At 40.9% G+C, this 25,311-nt stretch overlaps 1 protein-coding gene across 1 annotated transcript in view; it reads right to left on the bottom strand.

Annotated features, from left to right (window-relative positions):
* Positions 1-25,311, bottom strand: part of LOC139474598 (proprotein convertase subtilisin/kexin type 4-like) — a 29,370-nt gene continuing 4,059 nt past the window's right edge. Inside the window, exons 2-12 of the mRNA XM_071257669.1 lie at positions 21,532-21,705; positions 21,090-21,191; positions 20,600-20,803; positions 17,889-18,035; positions 17,100-17,182; positions 12,437-12,525; positions 9,800-9,972; positions 8,041-8,283; positions 5,934-6,034; positions 4,105-4,323; positions 1-2,409 (exon numbers count right to left, since the gene is read on the bottom strand). Coding sequence (XP_071113770.1) covers positions 1,200-2,409; positions 4,105-4,323; positions 5,934-6,034; positions 8,041-8,283; positions 9,800-9,972; positions 12,437-12,525; positions 17,100-17,182; positions 17,889-18,035; positions 20,600-20,803; positions 21,090-21,191; positions 21,532-21,699 — 2,739 coding nt within the window. The 5' untranslated portion in view covers positions 21,700-21,705 and the 3' untranslated portion in view covers positions 1-1,199. The remainder of the gene's footprint in view (positions 2,410-4,104; positions 4,324-5,933; positions 6,035-8,040; positions 8,284-9,799; positions 9,973-12,436; positions 12,526-17,099; positions 17,183-17,888; positions 18,036-20,599; positions 20,804-21,089; positions 21,192-21,531; positions 21,706-25,311) is intronic.

Here is a 25,311-nt window from a genome sequence, read left to right on the forward strand (position 1 = left end):
ACTTTTATTATGGTTTCATCATGGATCAATAGAATCATATATATAAATTTATATAAACAAATTAACAAGACAACTCCACTAAAACAGTGAGTGAGTGAGTGAGTGAGTTTAAACCCGCTTGGAAGGGTATTTAAGGTCAGAGATATACCAATTTGATTAAACACATTAGAAGGGGTTTGGCAAACCAATGATACGGCTCGTAATACATGTAATCTGGGTGACTCTGAGATTCAAACTCACCATCAGCGTTTCCTTGTCGAACTAAGGGAAGTAACTCCCCACAGGTATTTGCTGTGGCTTTAACCACTGGACTATAACTGATTCCTTCTTTGTCAAATAGGACCATAATAAATTAACCAAAGTATTTTTTGTACCTAAATTTCCAACATTTCCATCCTGAATAACGGTAAATCTAAAATTAAACTGAAAGTTCCAAAATGATCCCATGCCATAAATACATAAAAAAACATGTGACTTTGATTGACAATTTACCAAATAAAAAAAAATCAAATTCCTTCATATGACCATTAAGACTCAGAAACGTAGAATTTCAGTGAGAAAAAGTAGACCAAAATAATAACAGTAAATACTTTCAAACATTTATAAACTCAAAGAAAATTGTTGCAACAGATCACAAAGTGACGTTGACCAATGCCTTCCATGAAATGATGGGAATACAGCCAGAAAAACTGACATCACAAATATAAATATGATATATTTGCAACAAATATAAATAACAATATCAACAGTCGTCCCTGTTAAACATACTTCATAGTAACGAAAGTCATGAAAGCCAAATTGACATACAGCAGATTGAAAGACAATGAAGTGCAATCACCATCTGGCAGATGAATATAGATATGCCTACAATTTAAACTTTTTACAAAAATGTTCTTAAAAAAGCTATAATTCTTGAAGTATAAAAGTGTATACAAATGTACATGATTGAGCAAAAAATCCCTGAAAAATCCTCCTCAATAACTTCTCCATGAACTGGGTTGTATCAGCCTCTTCTGTTTGAGTCCTATAACTGACTCGATATGTAAATCACAATTATCTTAGCTATATATTTTGAATTGTTAGTAAAGCCAAAACATTCGAAAACTTTCTTCCAATAGAATTCCATTCCCTTCTAACTCTACAAAATTATATATTCAATATATATGACAACTTCCTCTCTAGTGCGTATCTCCAGTGCATTATTCTGTATCTTCAAGATAATTAAGTAAATCTTTCAAAGTCCGAATAGTAATTTGATCGACCCCAACATTATCAGTCTTTGAAGCACTTTTAATCTCAGCATCTCTCCCTTCATCTCTCAAATATTGTCTTGTATCTTTTTGCTTCAGCATCTTGCGAGCCTCATTCAGGAGCCTGTCCAGATTGTCATTTGGCTGACTGGCGATCTTACTCTTCAGCTTCCAAGCTGCCTTCTGGTCTTCTTCCTGTTCCTTCTTCACCTCCTCCAGGAGTTTCTTCAGGAGTTGCTGCTGCTCCTTGTCCTCTTCCAAGTTCCTTTGTTCAGCATTCTGCTTCATCAACCTTCTCTCCAGCTGGAGTCTTTTTCTGACCTCAGCCAATACATCCTCCAGATCATCTTCTGTCATCAGAGCTTCTGAAGTCCTTTTATAGCCATCAGAACCTGTACCAAATTCCTTTTCCATTGCATCAACCAGTTCATCCAAGACACCATCATCAAGCATCTGGTCAGGGTTGTATGATTTCTTTACTTCTGTAACATAATCTCCTCTGTTCCAATTACTGAGATATGTCTTTCCCAGTTTTCTTTTATCCGGTGACTCAGTTTTGCCTGAAGCTCCACTTCTTCCTTTGGAGTCCTGTAAAGCTTTGATGAGGTTTTCCACAAACTTACTATCTTCCTGCCCATTAGACTCGTTCCTTTTCACAGGAAATGACTCGTACGGAGTAAGGGTCACCTCGTTAGTCCTGGCCTGTTCCTCGTCCATGTGAAGTTTTACCTCCTTCAGAGTTGGAACAAAGGTTTTCCTTGCTGTTCCGGAATGGGAATCCATCCTGTTGACTCTTGAATCTGCCGTGCCATAGAGAATGAGACTCCACTCCAGCAACTCCCCTTCATTGTTCCTTGTGGATTCCTCAGGCTTGTCTTCGACAGAAAGCTGCCATATTCCTATGGGGTCCTCGGACCAAGAGTGGACGGTCATAAAGGTGAAACTTATGCCCTTGTCGCTGTCATCGTAAGGACGTGGCGACAGGAGCTTCGACCAGGTGCCAGATGGTGACCTGAGCTTTATCAGTATGTCGCCACGGCGACTGTGCGTCAGTTTGACCTTCACCTGGACATGTTCAAGGTTATGGATTCTGTTCCTTTCTCCCGTGCATCCAGTTACCTCAACCTCATCCATCACCTTCCCCTTTGATGCAATCTGTCTGAAATACACAAAAAGCCAGGGTCATCATCATCCGAGTGAGTGAGTGAGTGAGTGAGTGAGTGAGTGAGTGAGTATGGTTTTACACCGCTTTTAGCAATATTCCAGCAATGTCATGGTGGGGGACACCAGAAATGGGCTTCACACATTGTACCCATGTCGGGAATTGAACCCGGGTCTTCGGCGTGATGAGCGACCGCTTTAACCACTAGGCTACCCCATTGCCCCTGATAATAATATGATGACTACCTGACTGCCCCGGTCATCATCAGATGCCTGATTTTCACCCAGCATCTGAATACCTTAGATCCTGATATTATTCAGACCGTAGATGAGTTAAATGACACTATATTGTCAACATAATGAGATCTTAACAAATGTTTAGGTTGTATTATGCAATAACAACAATTTTGCAAGCCTTCTTGAAACAGCAGCATGGTTAAAGTCTCTAGGACCAATGTCCCTATTCTGGTTTAACAGGAGTGATTTTCAGTAAAATTACTTATTTGTCAGTAATGGCCCTAGCAAAGTTAGTTAGTCTTTTCTGTTTCACATTTCCTCATAAATAATTCATAAGTTGCACTGTGTGTAGTCTTGTCACTGCAATCATGATAACAAAGTCTTTTCAGAACTTTGTTTGTTTGTTGTTGTTTAATGCTGCACTAATCAATGTTCCAGCTATATGTCAGCGATCTGTAAATTATCAAGTCTGGACCAGACAATCTGGTGATTGACATGCTGACATCAATCTGCACAATTGGGAAACGATGACATGCATCATCCAAATCAGCGACCACATCAATTGTGTTAGTTGCCTCTTGCAACATGCATGGGTTGCTGAAGGTAAATTATAACCTGGATCTTCACAGGGCCCTTCGAATATAGATGTCATGTTAACAATAGGAAACAGTCACTATCTATGGGTGATTTAAGTTAAAACAACTGTCATGGCCAATATAATAACTGAAAAGAAATTTCAATACAGTGAGAGAAAGACTTTGTATCTTTAACGACTAATGTTCATTTCTAGGCGAGTTCATGGCGTTTGATTTCCCAAACAATTCGTACACAATTTCGCTGAAATTAATGTGAACAAAATTGAATGAAATCTTGGATAAAAGTAACATAAAAATGGATTACAGCTTAAGTCCATATACACAATAAAGACTTTTCTAGCCAGATAGGGTAATAACAGGACTAACTTGCCTACTTCAGTACGGATTTGTTGACATGCTTCTTTGTGTTGTGTGCTCACCATTAGGTTTTCGCATTGAGAAATAAAATCATTGTATGCGTGTATTATGCACTAGCTAGTAGTCCAACGGTAGTCAAATACTGTATTCCAGTATTTTACTCATCAAGGAATTCATTTATGTTGGGAGGCCCTTTCCTAGGTTGATTGTATGCAACTGTTCATTTGATCAAAATACAACAAAAAAAACAACAACAAAAAACAACACCGCCTACCCACACTATTTTTTCAAAAGCCATTGCCTGAGAACCAATTTTCATTTTTTAATTCTTATTGTTATTTTCAAACAAAACTAACCAACACAAACAACCTGGTGCCAAATAAGATAAAAATATATATTGACCCACACACCCTTGTATATTTTTGTTTGTATTTTGAAGAACCAAACTAAATGGTTATCCAAAAGTCAGTAAACACAAATAAGTGACCATGTTCTTTACTCACTTATTGACACTCTCCTGGCGGTATCGACAGACATGCTGCTCTGGCACCGTCACCCAGTTTTGAGCAAGCTCCACCATTCGACTGGCATCAAGAACACCGAAGCCAAACTTGTGACTGACGTGGAGGCCGGCACCGTTCACCACCCAGCTGTGGTCGACGGAGGGGATGCGTGAGCTGTGCACCACGATGTGCTGGACATCACGCCAGGTCAGGGAGGGGCTGGAAGAGAACAAGAACATTTACCAAGGGAATAGGAACATTTAACAAGGAAATAGGAACATTTACCAAGGGAATGAGAACATTTAACAAGGGAATGAAAACATTTACCAAGGGAATAGGAACATTTACCAAGGGAATAAGAACATTTACCAAGGGAATAAGAACATTTAACAAGGGAACAGGAACATTTAACAAGGGAACAGGACCATTTAACAAGGCAATAGGAACATTTAACAAGGGAATAGGAACATTTAACAAGGTAATAGGAACATTTACCAAGGGAACAAGAACATTTACCAAGGGAATAGGAACATTTACCAAGGGAATAGGAACATTTAACAAGGTAATAACAACATTTAACAAGGGAACAAGAACATTTAACAAGGTAATAACAACATTTAACAAGGGAACAAGAACATTTAACTAGGGAATAACAACATTTAACAAGGTGAATATGAACATTTGACAAGGGAATAACAACATTTAATTGATGGATAGGGGTGGTGGGGTAGCCCAGTGGTTGAAGTGTTCGTTCATCACGGCAAAGGTCCTAGTTTGATTCCCCACATGGGTAGAATGAATAATATTTCTGGTGTACAACTCCATGATATTGCTGGAGTATTGTTAACGGCAGAGCAAAGCCCAGCTTACTCACCAATCGATGCCAAAGGTTCAAAACAAGAGATATCTTCCTCATTGTATTCAACCCGAGCTGCCTGTTGGCTGCTACATGGTTATGTATTCATGTCATCATCTCATCCTAAGGGGGCGCGGTGGCCCAGTCATCTTTGCTGTGCAGAGTTGCGTCCCTTGGGCACACCAGAAACCTATGATTGTGGGTTCGAATCCCGGTTCGCCCCGATTATGTTTCTAGGTTTGTCAGCACCATACCTGTGCTAGTGGGTTTCACCGAAGTGGTAAACGTCTGAGATCTGCATCACTGTGGGCTTTCTTCCCACATTAAGCTGACATGCCGTAATATAACTGGAATACTGTTAAAAGCGGCGTTAAATCCCAACTCATCCTACCGGGTACCCATTTGATGCTTGACGAACAGAGGTTATTTTTTTGCAACGTTACTGCCCTGAGGAGGTTTAATAAGTTTTTTAATAAACTCTGTTACAGTTTGAAGCAGGACAGAAACCTTAGAACTCAGGAGTAAATCTTGAGCACAGTCAACCATACATTCACTCCCCACCATCTGGATTGTGATGTGTGGGCACAGAACCACATGTCAAACAACAAGGGCACAGCATGATAGAACTCCACATATATCACCAACTGGAGATACGGAAAATATCCTTTTGGAAGCCATGGTGACTTGTACAAAACAACTTCAGTGATACGACTGTCATCAGTCTATGTTAAGGTATGGGAGTCATGGGCGGATACAGAGGGGGGTTGTTGGTTGAGGGGTGCGGGGTGCACATCCCCCCTTTTTATTTCGAAAAAAAATCTTTATTTCTGTATAAATTACCACCAAAGACAATAAATAGATCTTAATTGTGCACCCCCCTTTTCAAAAAAGCTGTATCCGCCCATGGGAGTTACAATCACCCTAGCGCTAAGATCGCTCTGTACAACGGCACCCAGTACTGGATAGTACTCACTTTGCCTGGAGCGCCAGCGCCACACACCCTGCTGCCAGAGGGGCTGCACTTGATGTTCCCTGGAAGTTCTCAATACAGCCACCATTGATGTCTGTTGTCACCTGCAACACGGCACAGCACTTACACAGCTTTTCCTATAACAGATCTTGTTGATTATCCTTCCCTTGTGTAACAACATTTAACAGATCCTGTAGTACATTTATTTGTGTAACAGTATTTAGCAGATCTGGTGCTACCTTCATTTGTCAAACCAGAATTGCCTGGAGTAGCTTTCCACGTCACTTCTAGATCTCATTCCAACCCTACAATCCCCCTAACAACCTACAATCCTCCAACAATCCCTACACTCCCATTAATAATCCTACAATCCCCCTAACAAACCAACAACCCTCCACCAAACCCATAAACCCATTAATAACCCTACAATCCCCCTGACAACCCTACAATCCTAAACAAACCCCACCTACAATCCTCCTAACAACCCTACAATCCAATTAATAACCCTACTATCTCCCTGACAACCCTACAATCCTAAAAAAACTACAATGCTCCCAACAACCTTACAAACCCCCTAACAACCCTGCAATCCCCCTAACAACCCAGCAATCCCCCCAATATCCCTACAATTCTAAAAAAACTACAATCCCCCTCACAACCCTACAATCCCCCTAACAACCATACAATCCCCCTTACAACCCTGCAATCCCCCCAATATCCCTACAATCCTAAAAAAAACTACAATCCCCCTCACAACCCTACAATCCCCCTAACAACCCTACAATCCCCCTAACAACCCTGCAATCCCCCCAATATCCCTACAATCCTAAAAAAAACTACAATCCCCCTAATAACCTTACAATCACCCCAACAACCCTACAATCCCCCTTACAACCCTACAGTCCACTTAACAACCCTACAATTCCCCTAACAACCCTGCAATCACCCCCAATATCCATACAATATCCATACAATCTCCCTAACAATCCTACAATCCCCCTAACAACCCTACAATCCCCCTAACAACCCTACAATCCCCCTAACAATCCTACAATCCCCCTTTCAACCCGGCAATTCCCCCAATTTTCCCTACAATCCCCATAACAACCCTACAATCCCCCAAACAACCTTATAATCCACCAATATCCCAAAAGTCCATCTCAAACATTCAACACTCTCAAACTAAACTTCAAGACAATCATGCAGTCACCACACTGACAAAGCTGGCCTATCAGATTTATCTCTCTTACACTGTCATCCAATGATATGTTACAGCAAAGTTGTTATCTAAAGTAGAGTGACAGAATTCCTTCCAAAAGGTCTTGCCTGAGGAGAACAAAATCATACTCATATACTTTGACCTTTATCATCTTCATCCGAATACATCCAAACTATCCTCACCACCCAAAACTTTGTGATATATACTTTGACCTTCATCTGAATACATCTAGTACTCTGACCTTCATCTGAATACATCCAATAATTTGACCTACATCTGAATACATCCAATAATTTGAGCTTCATCTGAATACATCCAATTCTTTGACCTTCATCTGAAAACATCCAGTACTTTGACCTTCATCTGAATACATCCAGTACTTTGACCTTCATCTGAATACATCCAATACTTTGACCTTCATCTGAATACATCCAATACTTTGACCTTCATCTGAATACATCCAGTACTTTGACCTTCATCTGAATACATCCAATACCTTGACCTTCATCTGAATACATCCAATACTTTGACCTTCATCTATCATATTTGTGATATATACTTTAACCTTATCTGAATACATCCAATACTTTGACCTTCACCTGAATACATCCAATACTTTGACCTTCTTCTGAATGCATCCAAACTATCCTCACCACCCAAAACTTTGTGACATATACTTTGACCTTCATGTGAATACATCCAAACTGTACCCAACACCTCAAGCTTTGAGATGAATACTTTGACCTTCATCTGAATACATCCAATACTTTGACCTTCATCTGAATACATCCAGTACTTTGACCTTCATCTGAATACATCCAGTACTTTGACCTTCATCTGCATACATCCAATAATTTGACCTTCATCTGAATACATCCAAACTGTACTCACCACCTTGAGCTTTGTAATTCCCATTTCCTGCTCCTCCCCCTTCACCACCTCACCACCAGAGGGCACTACCGCCAGCGTGGACGTGCATATCTCCATGAAATAGGGCCGTTCCCCCTCATCGGTTACAGAGCCGAAGGACATGCTCTCGATGCTGGACACGTAGCCATCAGCGCTGCAGTCATCCTCATACAGTCCACCATTACCTGTCGCCCACACATAGATGCTGCCCAGACCTCCGCGACCCTACAGGAAGAAGGCAGGGTCATTTTAACAGTTTACACACATTGCAAACAAACAAACCTACTGAAGCCTTTTAGGGCCATTTTCATATACTATAAACTTGAAATTTCAATATACTAACCTAATATTAAATTAGTTTCTAGAAATTTCAAGAAAAAGACCAAAAAACCCAAATGGCCCTAAAAGGCTTCCATACAAACCATAATTGATATTGTGAACACTGATCCTCGCCATCGGGGTATGATGACATGCAATCAACCAGGCAATCACGAGCTTACCACAGATCTGTTAATTCAACTCATATGACAAGCTGAGTTCTGAATCCCTTCAAGGGCAGTCATTTAAATCTTAAATGAAAGCCTTACAGTAATCTTTTTGACAGTCATGTGATTTCCAGGAGATATGAACAACTGCTAAGTGTTAACCACAGCCACTGTAAATGAATATACAGTCGAACCGCATTGTGTTAAACTCGGGGACCTGGGAAAATGTTTAAGTTATCCAGGGTTCCAGGCTGCCAAAAAAGTGAATTTCTGAAAAGGGATTACCGTATTCCATGAAATAAGTGCCCCGCTCTAATAAGCGCCCATGGCGATATTTGCTAATATATTGGCTAGTGAACAATCCCAATTAGCACCCCTTCTGATTGATCAATGTACACAAGACTTATTTATTTGCGTATAATACGCACTTGTGTGTTATATGCATTCTTAATTATGGGCAATTAAATTCTGGAAAAATGTATCTGTCGCATATAAACATTTCAGTGAGTCAGCATAAACCACAAAATTTATCTTTCAACTCTCTTTTTTCCACCAAAATAATATTCTAATAAGAGCCCCCTATCGAATACGGTATTTGTAATCGTATCATCCTTAGTTTCATACTATGTTTCAGTGTCGGTAACCATATTGTAACAAATATTACAATACATTTATCATGTAATACTGTTTTAAGTAATTTGGTCACCCATTTGTAGCATTAAATATACGTGTTATTGATTTTGTACTCTCAAAGAATTAAAAAATCATGTCGTAACAGCTTCAAACAGATTGCCATTTTGAAAAGGTTTAAAAAGATGGAATGGTAAAATGGATTTGTTAAGAACTGAAAATAAATCTGACATACCAGTCAGTCTTGAGTGACAGGTGTGCTTGATAATGAGGCTTAATTGTATACTGGCTTTTAGGGTATAACCAATAGCACAGCAACAGTTGAAATGATTTGACCAACAGCACCCAAAGAGGCCACAGGATATAACCAATAGCACAGCAACAGGCTAAAGGATATAACCAATAGCACAGTAACACCTAAAATGATTTGACCAACAGCACCCAAAGAGGCCACAGGATATAACCAATAGCACAGTAACAGGCTAAAGGATATAACCAATAGCCTAGCAACAGGCAAAGGGATATAACCAACAGCACAGCAACAGACTGCAGGATATAACCAACAGGCAAAAGGATATAACCAATAGCACAGTGACAGGTGAGCTAGACCAAGAACTGTAGTGTACCTCTGTCACTCCCTTCCTGAGGGCTTCAGAGGCCATAGCACCTGGTCGAGCCATAGTGCGGCCATCGTCCTTAGGGCCCCATGATGCACTGTAGATATCGATGTACTCGTTGTTGAAGACCAGCGCCGCAGCCTCCAGGGAGTCGGTGATGTTGCCGTCCAGAATCCTCACACCTGCAACAGTGGTTGCCTTTCATCATGTATTGGCAAACATATAGTCGGTACTTAAGTCATATCATACAACAAGGGTGTGTTCTGTCAATTGGTTCATTGTTGAAGTGCCACAGTCTTTCAATTGCAAATGAGACTGTCATTGTCAAGGTTACTGGGGGTCATGGATGTTGTAAATAGTCCAGCCCAAGAACGAGACCACTCATAGAGGTGTTGTAGGTTGTAGGGCTGGGACGAGTCCAAATTTACTACCCGGGTACCCACCCCCTATTACCCGACCCTACCCGGGTACCCACTGTAGGTCTCAGGAGATGTCTCAAAGTGTCTGATTGGGAACATTTTTAGCATAGCCCTGGCAAAATGTATTCAGATATATGTATTAAACAATCTGGTCATTCATACACTGTAGCTGAATTAAGTTATATATTTATTCAACCATATGAAAAATCAGAAGGAATGGTTGCTTAGCCAGAAAGAAATGCGAACATTATTGACTTGTAGTGTAACCATAGAGTTCTTGATAATTTTTGTCATTAAACAATATATCATGTGACTAACCACGGGTCCGGGTAGTCCTGTGGGTACCCGGGTCCTACTCAGTACCCACCCGACCCGGGTACCCGAGTTACCCGTCCCAGCCCTAGTAGCTTCCTAACGATGCCTTGATGTCCGAAGCAAGGGCTGTTTTGGCTTTGACAAGCCATGGGGTTACTTTTACTGACACACTGGTCACATGGGTAACAATGCATGCAATTAATCGGTGGACAGTTTGGACCTGCTTGAACTTGCTTTGGTATTTTCTCCCATCTTTATTGGTATAGGACAGACAAAATTTGCCTCAAACATCATTACTGCCTCAACCAGTGTTGCTCAAACCATATCTTCATGAAGTCAATTTTGTTTCCATGAAATGGAAAAAAACTAATTTTAGCCATTTCCCCCCAAAGTATGCAGATAGTTTAATGAAACATGGCTATATACAGGGGTCTAAGATATAGTTACCAATTTAGCCCCTACTTTACCTTGTATTGCACATGACAGTATTTTTACATTGGTTACACCTAAAAAAAATTTTCTGTAAAGGTTGACTCAAGATAAAGATTAAAAATATTGCAAAAATGAGAAAAGTTTGGAAAAGATGGCCGACCAATAGCATTAATGGGTTTTTTGATGACATGTCTTAAGTCAGATCAAAATTCTGCAAGCATTTTTGAGACATCAAAGAGGGGATCAGTGATACAAAGTTTCATGCAGTTTCAGAGAAGATGTGGGAAATGAAGTACAACGCTAGAAAAATGGGGGTGCATTAAAGTCTAATGTCGTAACCACATCTTGACGAAAATTCAAAACATGCCAAAAAATTATTGTATGTCAGTCATTCCGAAAACCACATCCATGCTGCATATAATGACACAGAAATGGCTGTGTAATGACCAAAATATCTTTTTTTCTCCACTAGGGCCATCACAAATAAAATTCATAAAAAATCGGATCGGAATTCAGTGAGCATGTTTTAGAAACACCATAGCTGGGACCATTCATTCAAAATTTCAGCTCTATAGGCCATGATGGTTCAGAGGAGATGTCTAACATGCAAAAGGTAGATAGATGGACAACAGCTGCAAATGTTATGTGAAAATCTGTTACAAAATTATCAGACATACAATTTTCGGCTTAACAATATCTGACATACAATTTTCGGTTCAACAGTATCAGATATACAATTTTTGGCTTAACAATATCAGACATGCAATTTTCTGTTCAACAATATAAGACCTGCAATTTTCAGCTCAACAACATCAGACATGCAATTTTTGGCTCAACAATATCAGACCTGCAATTTTTGGCTCAACAATATCAGACCTGCAATTTTTGGCTCAACAATATCAGACATGCAATTTTCGGCTCAACAATATCAGACATGCAATTTTCAGCTCAACAATTTCAGACATGCAATTTTCGGCTCAACAATATCAGACATGCAATTTTCGGCTCAACAATATCAGACATGCAATTTTCGACTCAACAATATCAGACATGCAATTTTCGGCTCAACAATAACTGACATGCAATTTTCAGTTCAACAATATCAGACATGCAATTTTCAGCTCAACAATATCAGGCATGCAATTTTCGGCTCAACAATAACAGACATGCAATTTTAGGCTCAACAATATCAGACATGCAATTTTAGGCTCAACAATATCAGACATGCAATTTTCTGTTCAACAATATCAGACATGCAGTTTTCGGCTCAACAATATCAGACATACATTTTTCGGTTCAACAATATCAGACACAATTTTCGGTTCAACAATATCAGACCTGCAATTTTCGGTTCAACAATATCAGACACAATTTTCGGTTCCACAATATCAGACCAGCAATTTTCGGCTCAACAATATCAGACATGCAATTTTCAGTTATTTTCTTAGTGCAGGTGTGTTGAAAATTGGTATATTCTTACCTCCAATTTGGGCGGTGAAAGCGACCCCAACCCCACAGTTGTCATTGTGAGCAGATGAAGCGATCTCGCCAGCACAGCGAGTCCCATGGCTGGAGGAGAACAACAGGAGGAGATGTGTTACTCCAGCAGAACATGCTTACAATTAGACACAACTTCTTTATTTACTGTAAAGGCGACGTTTTGGTATGGATTAATCTTGTCAAGCAAGACTGAATAATGAACATGGTGCAGAACGTATTAGGGTTGGGAATTGGACCAAAAAGTGTATTGCGATATATTACAATATTTCAAAAACATATTGCAATATTATTGCAATACATTGGGAAATAATTTCTACCAAGAGAAAAGGTTTTTTTCATATCCCTTTGACAAATATTAATATGAAAGCTGCAATGTTAACAATTTGGTCAAAATTATGAACCAATTTTAATAAATTGTACTATTATTTTTATCTACAATCAAATAAAGAGTATGAAGCATTTGTGTTGTCTTTGTTTTGATTTAATATGGTAAGACTATACATCCTGGCATATACATGTCAGTCACCGAAACGTATCGAGGTACGTATCGTGATGAATTTGTATTGCAATATACCGGAATACCGATAAAACCTCACATCCGTAGAACGTATACATATAGAAATGGGCTTCACTCATTGTACCCATGTTGGGAATCGAACCCAGTCTTTGGCATGACGAGCGAATGCTTTAACCACTAGGCTACCTGACCAGCCTGACTATATTTAGTACTTGAGGCCCTAAGCCCATAATACAAACAAGATGGAAAAATCAAAATCAAATGAACATGTTGAATACAAAATATTAACGGTTATAAGAACCTATTTTAAAGTCCTGACTGCCTCACTATGTATTCTCCTGTATTTCATACGAGTAAATAAACTTTAATAATGAATTAACGGCTAAAAAGAGATGCCAAAAACATTATTGTCTTCCGTGAGAAATAAACTGTCAAACTCAAATTTGCTGAATCAAACAACACACATGTAACGACTTCTTTATGACCAACAGCTCACTTTATCAAGGTTCCTCAACTAAGTTTGTTTGTTTGTTGTTTAACGCCGCACTCAGCAATATTCCAGCTATATGACGGCAGTCTGTAAATAATCAAATCAAGACCAAACAATCCAGTGATTGACATCATGAGCATCGATCTACATATTTGGGATGAGATAACATGCATCAACCAAGTCAGCGAGTCTGACCACCCGATCCCGTTAGTCGCCTCTTACGATAACATGAGTTGCTGATGACCTATTCTACCCCGGATCTTCAGGGGTCTCTCAACTTAGTGTACATGGAAGGCAATTAATAAAATTTGTCAAAAAGGCCTTAAAAATGTGTTAAACCCACCTTATATATAATGGTTATTATTGTAGGAAGAATCACCAAAAATATCTATTTAAAATTGAGTTGCACCTACATGGCTTCTGTATATATAATCATGAATATATGACAGACACAAGTCATGACGTTTTGAGCAATAAAACCACCAAAGTCTGCTATACCAACACAAACATGCATGTCACCACCACACAGATGATATCAATATACTCCCACCTAGAACTTCTAACACAAGCCACAGTTCAGGCAGGTATTTCGGAGATGTGGGGGCAGTGACCTTTAAAATCAGTGTCCTGGACATTGATCATGCAGTTTAAACAGGAAACAGCTACTGTAGAATGAGGATTTACAGGTATGAAAAAAAAGATTTAAAGATGTCTAAAACTCGCCCTGAGTTTACACACACACGCACGCACGCACGCACATACACACACGCACACACGTGTGTGTGTGTGTGTGTGTGCTTAACGGAGCCTTCAGCAATATTCCAGCAATTTCACAGCCTGTACATACTCAAGTCTGAACCAGACAATCCAGTGATTCATATCATTAGCAAAAATCCACACCATGTGGGTAAGCTGACACACCACCATCAACCAAGTCAGCAACCCTGACCCCCTCATTAAGCATAGGTTGCTGGGTACCAAGTCCAACCTCCCTGAATCCCCCACTCAGGTAAACAAGCAGGAGGTACTGCACATTAGGCTTGACCTGGAACCCCAACAAGATGACATGCAACAGAAGCCAACACATTCATCCCCACAATATGACACTGTAAATCTTGAAATTAATGCGTCTCTAAATTAATATTACTGCTGACCCTTAGCCAAAAATGTGACTCAGGGTTTATGCAACTTCTGTTGACTGGCATTAAGGATGTTCAAGGGCAATAAAATAATTGAACCATCAACAGTTCACTGATTGGTATGTGGAGAAGGTGTCAACAAACATGAAGGCAGATGACAAGACAAAGGCTGTAGGTCTGAGGAGTGTAGGGCTGGGACAGGTAACACGGGTACTCGGGTCGGGTGGGTACTGAGTAGGACCCGGGTACCCACAGGACTACCTGGACCCGTAGTAAGTCACGTGATTATATTGTTTAATGCCAAAACATATTTAGAACACTTGGTTACACAATAAGTGACACATATCTTTCTGACTACACACACATTCCTTCTGACTTTATATGTTTGCATAATGATATAACTTCAGTCAACTTCAGTGTATGCATGACCAGATCGGATTATACGTGTATCTAAATATATTTTGACAGGAGTACGGTCAAACGTTTCCCAATCAGACATTTTGTACCCCTCTCTTGTGACCTACAGCGGGTAATAGGGGGTTGGGTACCCGTATAGTAAATTTGGACTCGTCCCAGCCTTAGAGGAGTGTCGTGAAGCCTATCGGTGCGCGTTGGGTCGTGTCAGCCTTTTGATGCAGAGTTGTGTGGGCAGCGTCTGTCTGGACTGCTTGAGTGGTCAATGATACCTAGTTTGACACGAGGGAGTAGAATTCTTGACCCTAGCAGCGATAATTCACCAGATACTCATTGTGTAATTTCTGTTCTTTGAATGACATTGTTATATACTTGTTACAACTGCGGCTCAATAGACCGTGATGTGGAATATATAGTTGTTTGTGTTTATATTCAAGTTGGTATTTCCGCTATCGAAAGTGTGCAGAGAGGACGCCTTAATTGTTGAAAGTCATTTTGGAGACATGAATGCGAAGTTTAGTTAATGCATGCAAAGACCACTCGCATTTTTTGCATTTAATTCACGCTCGCGTTAATTTCAAGATTTAAAGTGAATAAACACAGACAAAGAATACAGTAAATTTAACTAAATCACCAACAGACTACAACAACAAAAACACATGATGCTGAACAGCCATGTAACGTACCCTGATATTTCATCAATATGAAAAATAGCAAAACACATGGTAACTATCAGTAACATATAAATATGCTTCATAAAAACATATCAAATCAAGAGGTGAGGTGAAATGGGGTTTAACGTCACGTCCAAGATTATTGCACTTATATAGCGACTACATGTACGTGTATGTGTCTGTGTGGCTGCTTGTACTAGTCCGGACTGATGCCGATTTATAGTGCTAGCTCACTGAGATACCATGCCGCAGTTTAACATGAATACCCCACTCAGACACAGTATACTGACTCTGAGCCGACCAGTCCTTGTATTATCTCCTTAATGCCGAGCGCCAGACAGGGTAACAACAAGTACCATCTTTGAACGTCTTTAGGTATGACGCGGCTGGGGATCGAACCCCGGACCTTCCGCTCTCCGGGCGGACGCTCTACCATTAGACCACGGAGGCGGTCATCAAGAATTATGAATTATTATCACCCAAAACATACTCAGAGGCTTGGAAACTGTGATCACATGTTCATAATGATCACAGTGTTTTTTAGAAGCCCTCAACCACCTTTCTCTCTCTTCCAATATTGAAAGTTTAATTGTGTTTAATTGGGCAAAATATGACCCCATTGGCATTATTAAGATTTTTTACTTTTAAAAACATAAATCTAAACAATTTAGAAGTCAAATTCTACTCATCAATGTTTGTGTAATGTCAATAGTTATCTAAACACTTGGACTTTGATACGTCTACAAATACATGCTTACAGATACACACATGACCTTCACATGGCCTTGGTTTTAACATTGACCTCCATTATATTTACTATAGATGCCTTTTATTTTTTATTTGTTGGTTTCAATGTAGGTAGTAAAAAAAAAATTACATTTTTTTTTCAGTCTCAACTTCCAGATTTGTACTGCTACTATAACTGATTGTTTTCTCATGGTTTTTCTCTCATTGCATTCAATTATAAAACTGTCATTTTGTTAATTTCAAGGCTTTTTTCAGTCAATCTTTTAAACAACTATTAAAAAGATGTAAAGCCTTAATCATCTTAGGTATCACACTTCATTCTGGGAATGAAAATAAAAAAATTCTCAGTAATCAGTGCAGCATATTATTAATTGGGGAAATTGCTGAACATAATTTGATAAAAGTGGAAAACCTCCTCGACAAGCCTTGGAGTTTTGCCACTTTTATCAACTCGTATTGATATATTTGATATCAAAAGACACTCGGGTGAGATTCTCTATTTAAAAATTGTCTCAAAACAGTATAAATCTCAATCAGTATATATCCTGTAAAGAATAAATACCTTTGATTGATAATTCTTAGCTTTAGCATAAGAAATTCCTTTCTCTCACACAAAGGACATGATTAATATACCGATGACTCAGCAAATCACAGAACCTCACCTGTTTAAAGAGTTGCTTTTGTCAGGCATGGGGTCATTCTCGAGGTCATCCAGATCATTTAAGTCTGTGCTGGCTGCAGGATCCTGAAGATGAAATACAAAATATGTAATATGGAGTTTTTTCAAGCAGATTTCCTTGGTGAGGTGAAATTGGGTTTAACATTGCATTAAAGATTATCATACTTATATATAGATGTGCATTCACGTGTGTGTGTGTGGCTGCTTGGACTAGTCCAGACTCATGCCAGATTTATAGTGCCCGCCCACTGAGATAGCAAGTTGCAGTGAGACATGGATATCCCCACTAAGGCTAAAAAAACCAATGGTCTTGGTTCTCAGCCACCGCCTGCATCATCATAATGTTCACCGTTTCGTTTTTATTTCGATTTAAAAAAAACCCAAAACAATCCTTAAATATTCCAATGGTAGTCAAATACTGTATTCCAGTATTTACTGGAGGAATACATTTATGTAGGGAGGCCCTTTCCAAGGTTGATTGTACACAACTTTGGTTATATCCTTGTTTGAACAACAAAACAAAATTAAAAAAGACACCACCCGCCCACACTATATTGCCTGAGAACTAATTCTTTTATTTTTTTAAGCCTAAGATACAGTATACAAACTTTGAGTCGACCACGACTTGTTTTATCCCCTAAAGGCAGCGCTCCAGGCAGGATAACAACAAACTGAACCACCGACCTTCTACGCTCAGGGTAGGCCTCTAACCACTAGAGCAAGGAGGTGGTTGATTCTATTAGGGAGAGAGATGCTATAAGGCGATACATACGTAGTTGTCCCTGAGGTCCTCGTGTTGGTGGTCGATGCCGTCGTCCAGGATGCAGATGATGACGCCGGTCCCAGTGAAGCCATTATTCCATGCCGGGTCAACGTTCAGGTCCATCCCGACCTTGCCTGCACTTTGGCCATAGTTGCGCTGAAATAGTGTTGCAAAATTTAAGTAACTAAAGAAAACTTGTCCCCCTTTCTAAAAATGTGCCTGATACATGCATACTTACACAAATAATACATGCAACACCCAGTAGCACCCTCAGTCACAATGTGGATCTGTGACATCCCAATCCTTACCCCATGACATCCCCATCCTGACCCTGTGACACCCCATCCTGAACCTGACATCCCCATCCCCATCCTGAACCTGACATCCCCATCCTGACCCTGTGACATCCCTATCTTGACACTGACATCCCCATCCTGACCCTGTGACATCCCCACCCTGACACTGTGACATCTCCACCCTGACCCTGTGACATCCCATCCTGAACCAGACATCCTCATCTTGACCCTGACATCCCCATCCTGATCCTGTGACATCCCCACCCTGAACCTGTGACATCCCCATCCTGACCCTGTGACATCCCCACCTGAACCTGTGACATCCCCACCCTGAACCTAAGACATCCAAACCCTGAACCCTGTGACATCCCCTTCATGAACCTGTGACATCCCCATCTTGACCCTGACATCCTCAGCCTGAACCTGTGACATCCCCACCCTGACCCTGTGACATCTCCACCCTGAACCTGTGACATCCCTATCTTGAACCTGTGACATTCCTATCTTGACCCTGTGACATCCCAACCCTGACCCTGTGACATCCCCACCCTGAACCTCTGACATCCAAACCCTGAAACTGTGACATCCCCATCTTGACCCTGACATCCTCACCCTGAACCTGTGACATCCCCTTCCTGAACCTGTGACATCCCCACCCTGAACCTGTGACACCCCCATCTTGACCCTGACATCCTCACCCTGAACCTGTGACATCCTCATCCTGAACCTGTGACATCCCCATCCTGACCCTGTGACATCCCCACCCTGAACCTCTGACATCCAAACCCTGAACCTCTGACATCCACTTCCTGAAACTGTGACATCCCCATCTTGACCCTGACATCCTCACCCTGAACCTGTGACATCCCCTTCCTGAACCTGTGACATCCCCACCCTGAACCTGTGACACCCCCATCTTGACCCTGTGACATCCTCACCCTGAACCTGTGACATCCCCACCCTGAACCTGTGACACCCCCACCCTGAACCTGTGACATCCTCATCCTGACCCTGTGACATCACCATCCTGAACCTGTTACATCCCCACCTGAACCTGTGACATCCCCATCCTGAACCTGTGCCATCCTCATCCTGAACCTGTGACATCCCCATCCTGACCCTGTGACATCCCCACACTGAACCTGTGACATCCTCATCCTGAACCTGTGACATCCTCATCCTGAACCTGTGACATCCTCATCCTGAACCTGTGACATCCCCATCCTGACCCTGTGACATCCCCACCCTGTCCCTGTGACATCCCCACCTGAACCTGTGACATCCCCATCCTGAACCTCTGACATCCTCATCCTGAACCTGTGACATCCCTTTCCTGAACCTGTGACATCACCATCCTGAGCCTGTGACATCCACTTCCTGAACCTGTGACATCCCCACCTGAACCTGTGACATCCTCATCCTGAACCTGTGACATCACCATCCTGACCCTGTGACATCCCCACCTGAACCTGTGACATCCCCACCTGAACCTGTGACATCCCCACCCTGAACCTGTGACATCCTCATCCTGAACCTGTGACATCACCATCCCGACCCAGTGACATCCCCACCCTGAACCTGTGACATCCATACCCTGACCCCCTGACATCACCATCCCAACCCCGTGACATCACCATCCAGAATCTGTGATATACTCATCTGGTCGTCTAGTCGGTAATCATTCCCCAGACACACCCTAAATTCACTTGTCATGTATTAACTCCAGTTTCCACAGATCTATCTACAAGCCTCATTATCTAACACAACCAAAGTAACCCCCTTGAGTGTTCCATCTTGCCACTTGACTGTTGTAATGCATGACTTCATATAGCCCAGCACTTGTGCGTCCCTGTCCAATCAGCCCAGAGGCCAAGAGTACCAAGTAACACCAACGACACAGGAATTCAATGAATGCTTTTACACATACAATAAGACTTATCTACATATGTAGGTACCAGCTTTTACAAAGTTGTTGAGTGCAACTTCTGCGTTTATTTTAAAATGTGTTCATTGAGTGTCATAACTTGAACAAAATTTATCCTTAAAGAGAAACAAAATAGTTTCATGAACTGATACTGCTGATTTGGGAGATGAACATTTTATATTCCGGGGGCTTGAGATGTTTGTTTGAGGGAGATCCATGACACAATTTATTTTTTGGGTACAGTGTACGGTTTATTTTGTTGGTAAATCGTAAAAAAAAAATTAATATTTTTTTCAAGCATTTTCAAGAACAGATTGGTTTTAAAAAAAATCTCAGGCTCTTCCCCCCCCAGAATATCAAATGTTTATACCCTTCGTGGCAGCTGAGAATCTAGAAAATGTTTTTACCTTCCCATGCTTACCATTCCATAAAATAAATATTTAATCCAACACATCTTTATAACAATAATAATTTGAGATATTAACAACAATAAAACTCACCAAATACCATTGGTCATGGAATTTGGGGTCAGTGAACTGTTCCACGAACTCCAAGCTTCCACTGCGTTCACTGAGTCGCGCCTCTTGTACGCGGTGGTAGACGGAGTCGTCCGTGATCTCGCGGATCGGCAGCTCAATTTGCTTGTCGTGTATTATCTCTCTCTTCTCTCGAATCAGCAGCTGCTCTTGCTGAGCATACAAAACCTGAACAACCACAAATTATATTTATATACACTTATATCTATATTGTTTGATTAAATCTTTGCATTAAATCAGCATCAATCTATGCAATTGGGATACAATGACATGCATCAACCAAATCAGCGAGCCTCGTCATCCAAATCTGTTAGTCACCTCTTACCCCAATAGCATGGGATGCTGAAGATCAACTCTTTCCACATCTCCACATGGGGTCATTCAAAAATGGAGTCGTGGCCTATTTTTAATCAACCCTTTCAAGACCCATGCTAACCAATCTGATGTGGCTTACCTTGGGGTGAGCGTTGAGAATGTCCACATGTGTGTCGGCGCTGCGTTTAGATCGATGATCCACCTCAGGGTGGCTCAGCAGGAAGGCTTTGATGCTCGGCAGCTGCAAGGGAAAACAGGAAATAGTTTCCGTGAACCAGTCAAACTCTGTTATCTCGACACATCATTGAAGAGTGAGTTTGGTTTTACGCCGCTTTTAGCAATATTCCAGCAATATCACGTCGAGGGACACCAGAAATGGACTTCACACATTGTACCCATGTCGGGATTCGAACCCGGGTCTTAGGCGTGACGAGCAACGCTTTAACCACTAGGCTACCCGACATCATTGAAGATGTAAGCTGGTGTGTATAAAGAGTACTCTAAGATGTATATATACTCACCACCAAAAGAAACGCAAACAAGAGAATCTTTAATTTATTTTCAAGAGATGAATGGCTTACCTCATGTTCCACCTTGAATCCAAGGCTTTTGGCGATCTCTTCAACTTCCTGTCTGTCTCCATTGACCTTGACAGCAAACTTGTTGATGAAGTCACTAGCATCAGACACACAGATACATGCACAGACTAGAAGGGTCAAGGTCACGACGACCCCTACACTCCAACTCATAACTACCTGGAACATAATAAACAAATATACAGCATACTCGTCGTTTGTTTGTTTGTGGGTGGTTTAACGCTGCACTCAGCAATATTCCAGCTATATTATGTCCATCTGTAAATCATCACCAATACCATTAGATGAATCTTTCAACAAGCATGGGATGCTGCAGACCAATTCAAAGCCCCATTGTAATAGGCGTAAATAATCAAGTCTGGATCAGACAATCCAGTGATTGACATCAAGAGCATCAATCTACTCAACTAGGATATGATGACATGCATCAACCAAGCCAGTGAGCCTGACCACCCGATCCCGCTAGTCACCTGTTACGACAAGCATAGTCGCCTGTTACAGCAAGCATGGGTTGCTAAAGACCTATTCTACGCCGGATCGTCAGAAGTCCAGTTGCATTTGGTTGCATTGTATGCAGAAGGTAGGGCTGGGATGGGTACTCGGGTACTCGGGTACTTGGGTACTCGGGTACTCTGGTCGGATGGATACTGAGTAGAACCCCAGTACCATAGGACTACCCTGTTCAATCGTTTAATGACCAAAATTCACTATGAAACACTACAAGTCACTAATGTTTGCCTTTCTTTCCGACTATGCGCATATTCCTTCGGACTTTTGACTTTTATAGCTTTGAATAAAGATATAGCTTCTGTCAACTTCAGTGTAGGCATGACAAGATTGTTTTAGAGTGTAAAGTGTACCTGAATACTTTTTGCAGAGCTCCAGTAAAACAATTCCAAATTGGACATTGTGTACCCAACTCTAACACGTGACCTACAGCGGGTATCTGGGTAGGGTTGGGTAGTAGGGGGTAGGTACCTGGATAGTAAATTTGGACCCGTCCCATCCCTAACAGACGGTCAAGTCCAATGTTACTTATCTCAATCAATCATTAAAGAACACTGTAACTTGAATGGACAGCTATTTTAAGCAACGTGTCGGTACAAGACTCAAAACTAAGCTGTCGTGGCAAATGGCCGCAGGGTATTTACCTCAGTGGAATGGAGACATACTATGAAATTAAGGATCTTTCAAGACATGTTGTTGTTTCCTTAAAATGTGTTTGTGATTCAGATTATTATAAAATACCATTTCTGAGTTTGGCTCTTCTATGTATTCTCCAAACTGAGTGAGTGAGTTGGGTTTAACGCCGCTTTTAACAGTATTCAAGTTATATCACGGCGTGTCAGCTTAATGTGGGAGGAAAGCCCAAAGTGATGCAGGTCTCAGACGTTTACCATTTCGGTGAAACTCCGAGCACGGGTATGGTGCTGACAAACCTAGAAACATAATCGGGGCGAACCGGGATTCGAACAGGTTTCTGGCGTCCCTAAGGGACGCAACTCTACACCACGAATCCCGGCGCCTTAGATGACTGGGCCATATAACTATTAATAAAAACAAACAAACTCGCAGACGAGGTGGAAGTCGATGATTTTTTTGCGAGTTTGCTTATTATTATTATTATTAGTTACAAGGTCTTGTGGTATTCTCACTTCAGGGATACATCTCGGATTCCAAACCTTTCACCAAATTTGGAAAAAAAATCATTATTTTGTTCCAAAATTGGGATTTTATAAAGTTCAATTTTCTTAATAACAGATGTATTTTAACACCGAGTCTTGAGATTGCATTTAATGCAAAATATAAAATAATTCTTGGTCCTGTGATCACTGAAATATAGGTTACTTCTACAAAGCTTTAAATATTAACATGAATTGGAAACTTCTTAATTACAGTTTTGGAATATCTAAAGACACTTGATGCAGACAGGGCTGAATACCAGTCTCTGAGCAAGTCTAGATAAATCCGGGGCTATAGTCTGGGAGTTAATTTAAGGTACCGACGTTTACTACAATATCTGAAAAACTATTGGACCTACTCCAGTCAAAGTTGGTATGAGATTATTAAACAGTCATACATAACTGGATATTACATTTAAAGACAATCGGTGCATGAATAAAATATCTGTCTATTTAGCTATCACTATATTTCATCAACAACCAGACCTGTTCATCACGGGTGGAACGAGCATTCATTGTAACAGCCATCTGCATAATGCTACCCCTGCGTCACAGGGCCATATGACACAGCTGAACCAATCAACTCAACTCGAAAGGTTGCACAGGAATCACGCATGCACGAATACAGCGTTAGCATTAGATTTCATGATGTCTCAGCGCAAGCATCTTTCCGCTGACTATATATTTTCTTATTTGTAAGAAAGAATTCTATAATCATTGTAATCATAAGCTTTTTCTAGTTTCATTCATGACAGATCACTAATCAATCATTGATTGCTTTTTCAAACCAATGATCAATTTGAGATTTTACTTTCTTCCCCACACTCAGTAGATCACACACTCAATCAGTTTAAGATGATCAGTACAATGACAATCTATGTTTAAATTACACACTGAACAAGTACGCCCTCATATATCGATGTGCAGTGTACCACAATGACTCTCCCATGCTGAATGCAGGCCATCTCATACAAGCTGAGATGGGGGAGCAGTATGACGTCATCATGTGAAAAAGAAATTCACAAGCTATTCCAGTTAAGCTGTTTATTGCCAATACACCGGATGGTGTCAATAATTGCTCTTTTTTCACATGCAACAAATATCTAGATTGCTATGTCTCAAAACTTTTTATCCAACACTGAATTTTGAACTGGTTGCTAAACTGAAAAAAGGAGGATTTCGATTTCATGTCAAACATTTTCATGTACCAAACGAAAATCTCAAATATGATGATTTTGCCAAACATATCATACTATATAATTCAAACAGTTTGTCTCTCTGTCAAGATATTTTAACAATCAATATTTAAATCTGTTGAGTCCAATCAGTGGCAGAACCGTACGCACTGGTTGAAGGAGCACACTACAAGGCCCCGACAACCAGTGGTACTCCCAGTTTGGCTTCCAAGTCACTGTCAGGCAAACCTAGCTTGGTATAGACAGCATCTGAGGTTCAGAAGACAACATTCGGACAGTATGCTGTTAATTGATAAGTCAGGTTTCATCTGGACAGTTCTCAGGGTCATGCAAGGGTCCAGGAGAATGTTTTAGCCACCCCTGTATCTCAATGTCGCCAGTTTTGGGGTGGAAGTGTAAAATATAGTATGGGGTGGCATCACAGCTCATGGGAAAACACAATTCATCCTTGTTAATGGCAATTTGAATCGGGTACGCTACCAGGATGACATCATTCAAGATCATGTTCTACCTTTGTGCAAATGCAGGTATGTAAATTCACACTGAAGCTGGTTAATGCCCGCCCATACATTGCATGTGTTGTAACAGACTTCTTGTCGCAGCATAACATTGCTGTACTGCCAAGGCTGGCTGTTTCTCCAGACCTCTACCCTATAGAACATGTCTGGGATGAGATGGATCGACACCTACGACAGGATCAGAACCAGCCGGTAACACTAGCTCAGTTGGGCCAATCTTTGGTTGACATTTGGAACATCCCCCAGGCTGTTTTCAATCATCTGGTGTCTTCAATGTGCTGCTGCCTCGCCTGTATCAACGCAAATGGTGGTCACACCCAGACCAACGCAAATGGTGGTCACACCCAGATCAACACAAATGGTGGTCAC

Source organism: Haliotis cracherodii, unplaced genomic scaffold, assembly GCF_022045235.1.
Source record: "Haliotis cracherodii isolate W230 unplaced genomic scaffold, xgHalCrac1.p SCAF_3, whole genome shotgun sequence".
Lineage (NCBI taxonomy): Eukaryota > Metazoa > Mollusca > Gastropoda > Lepetellida > Haliotidae > Haliotis > Haliotis cracherodii.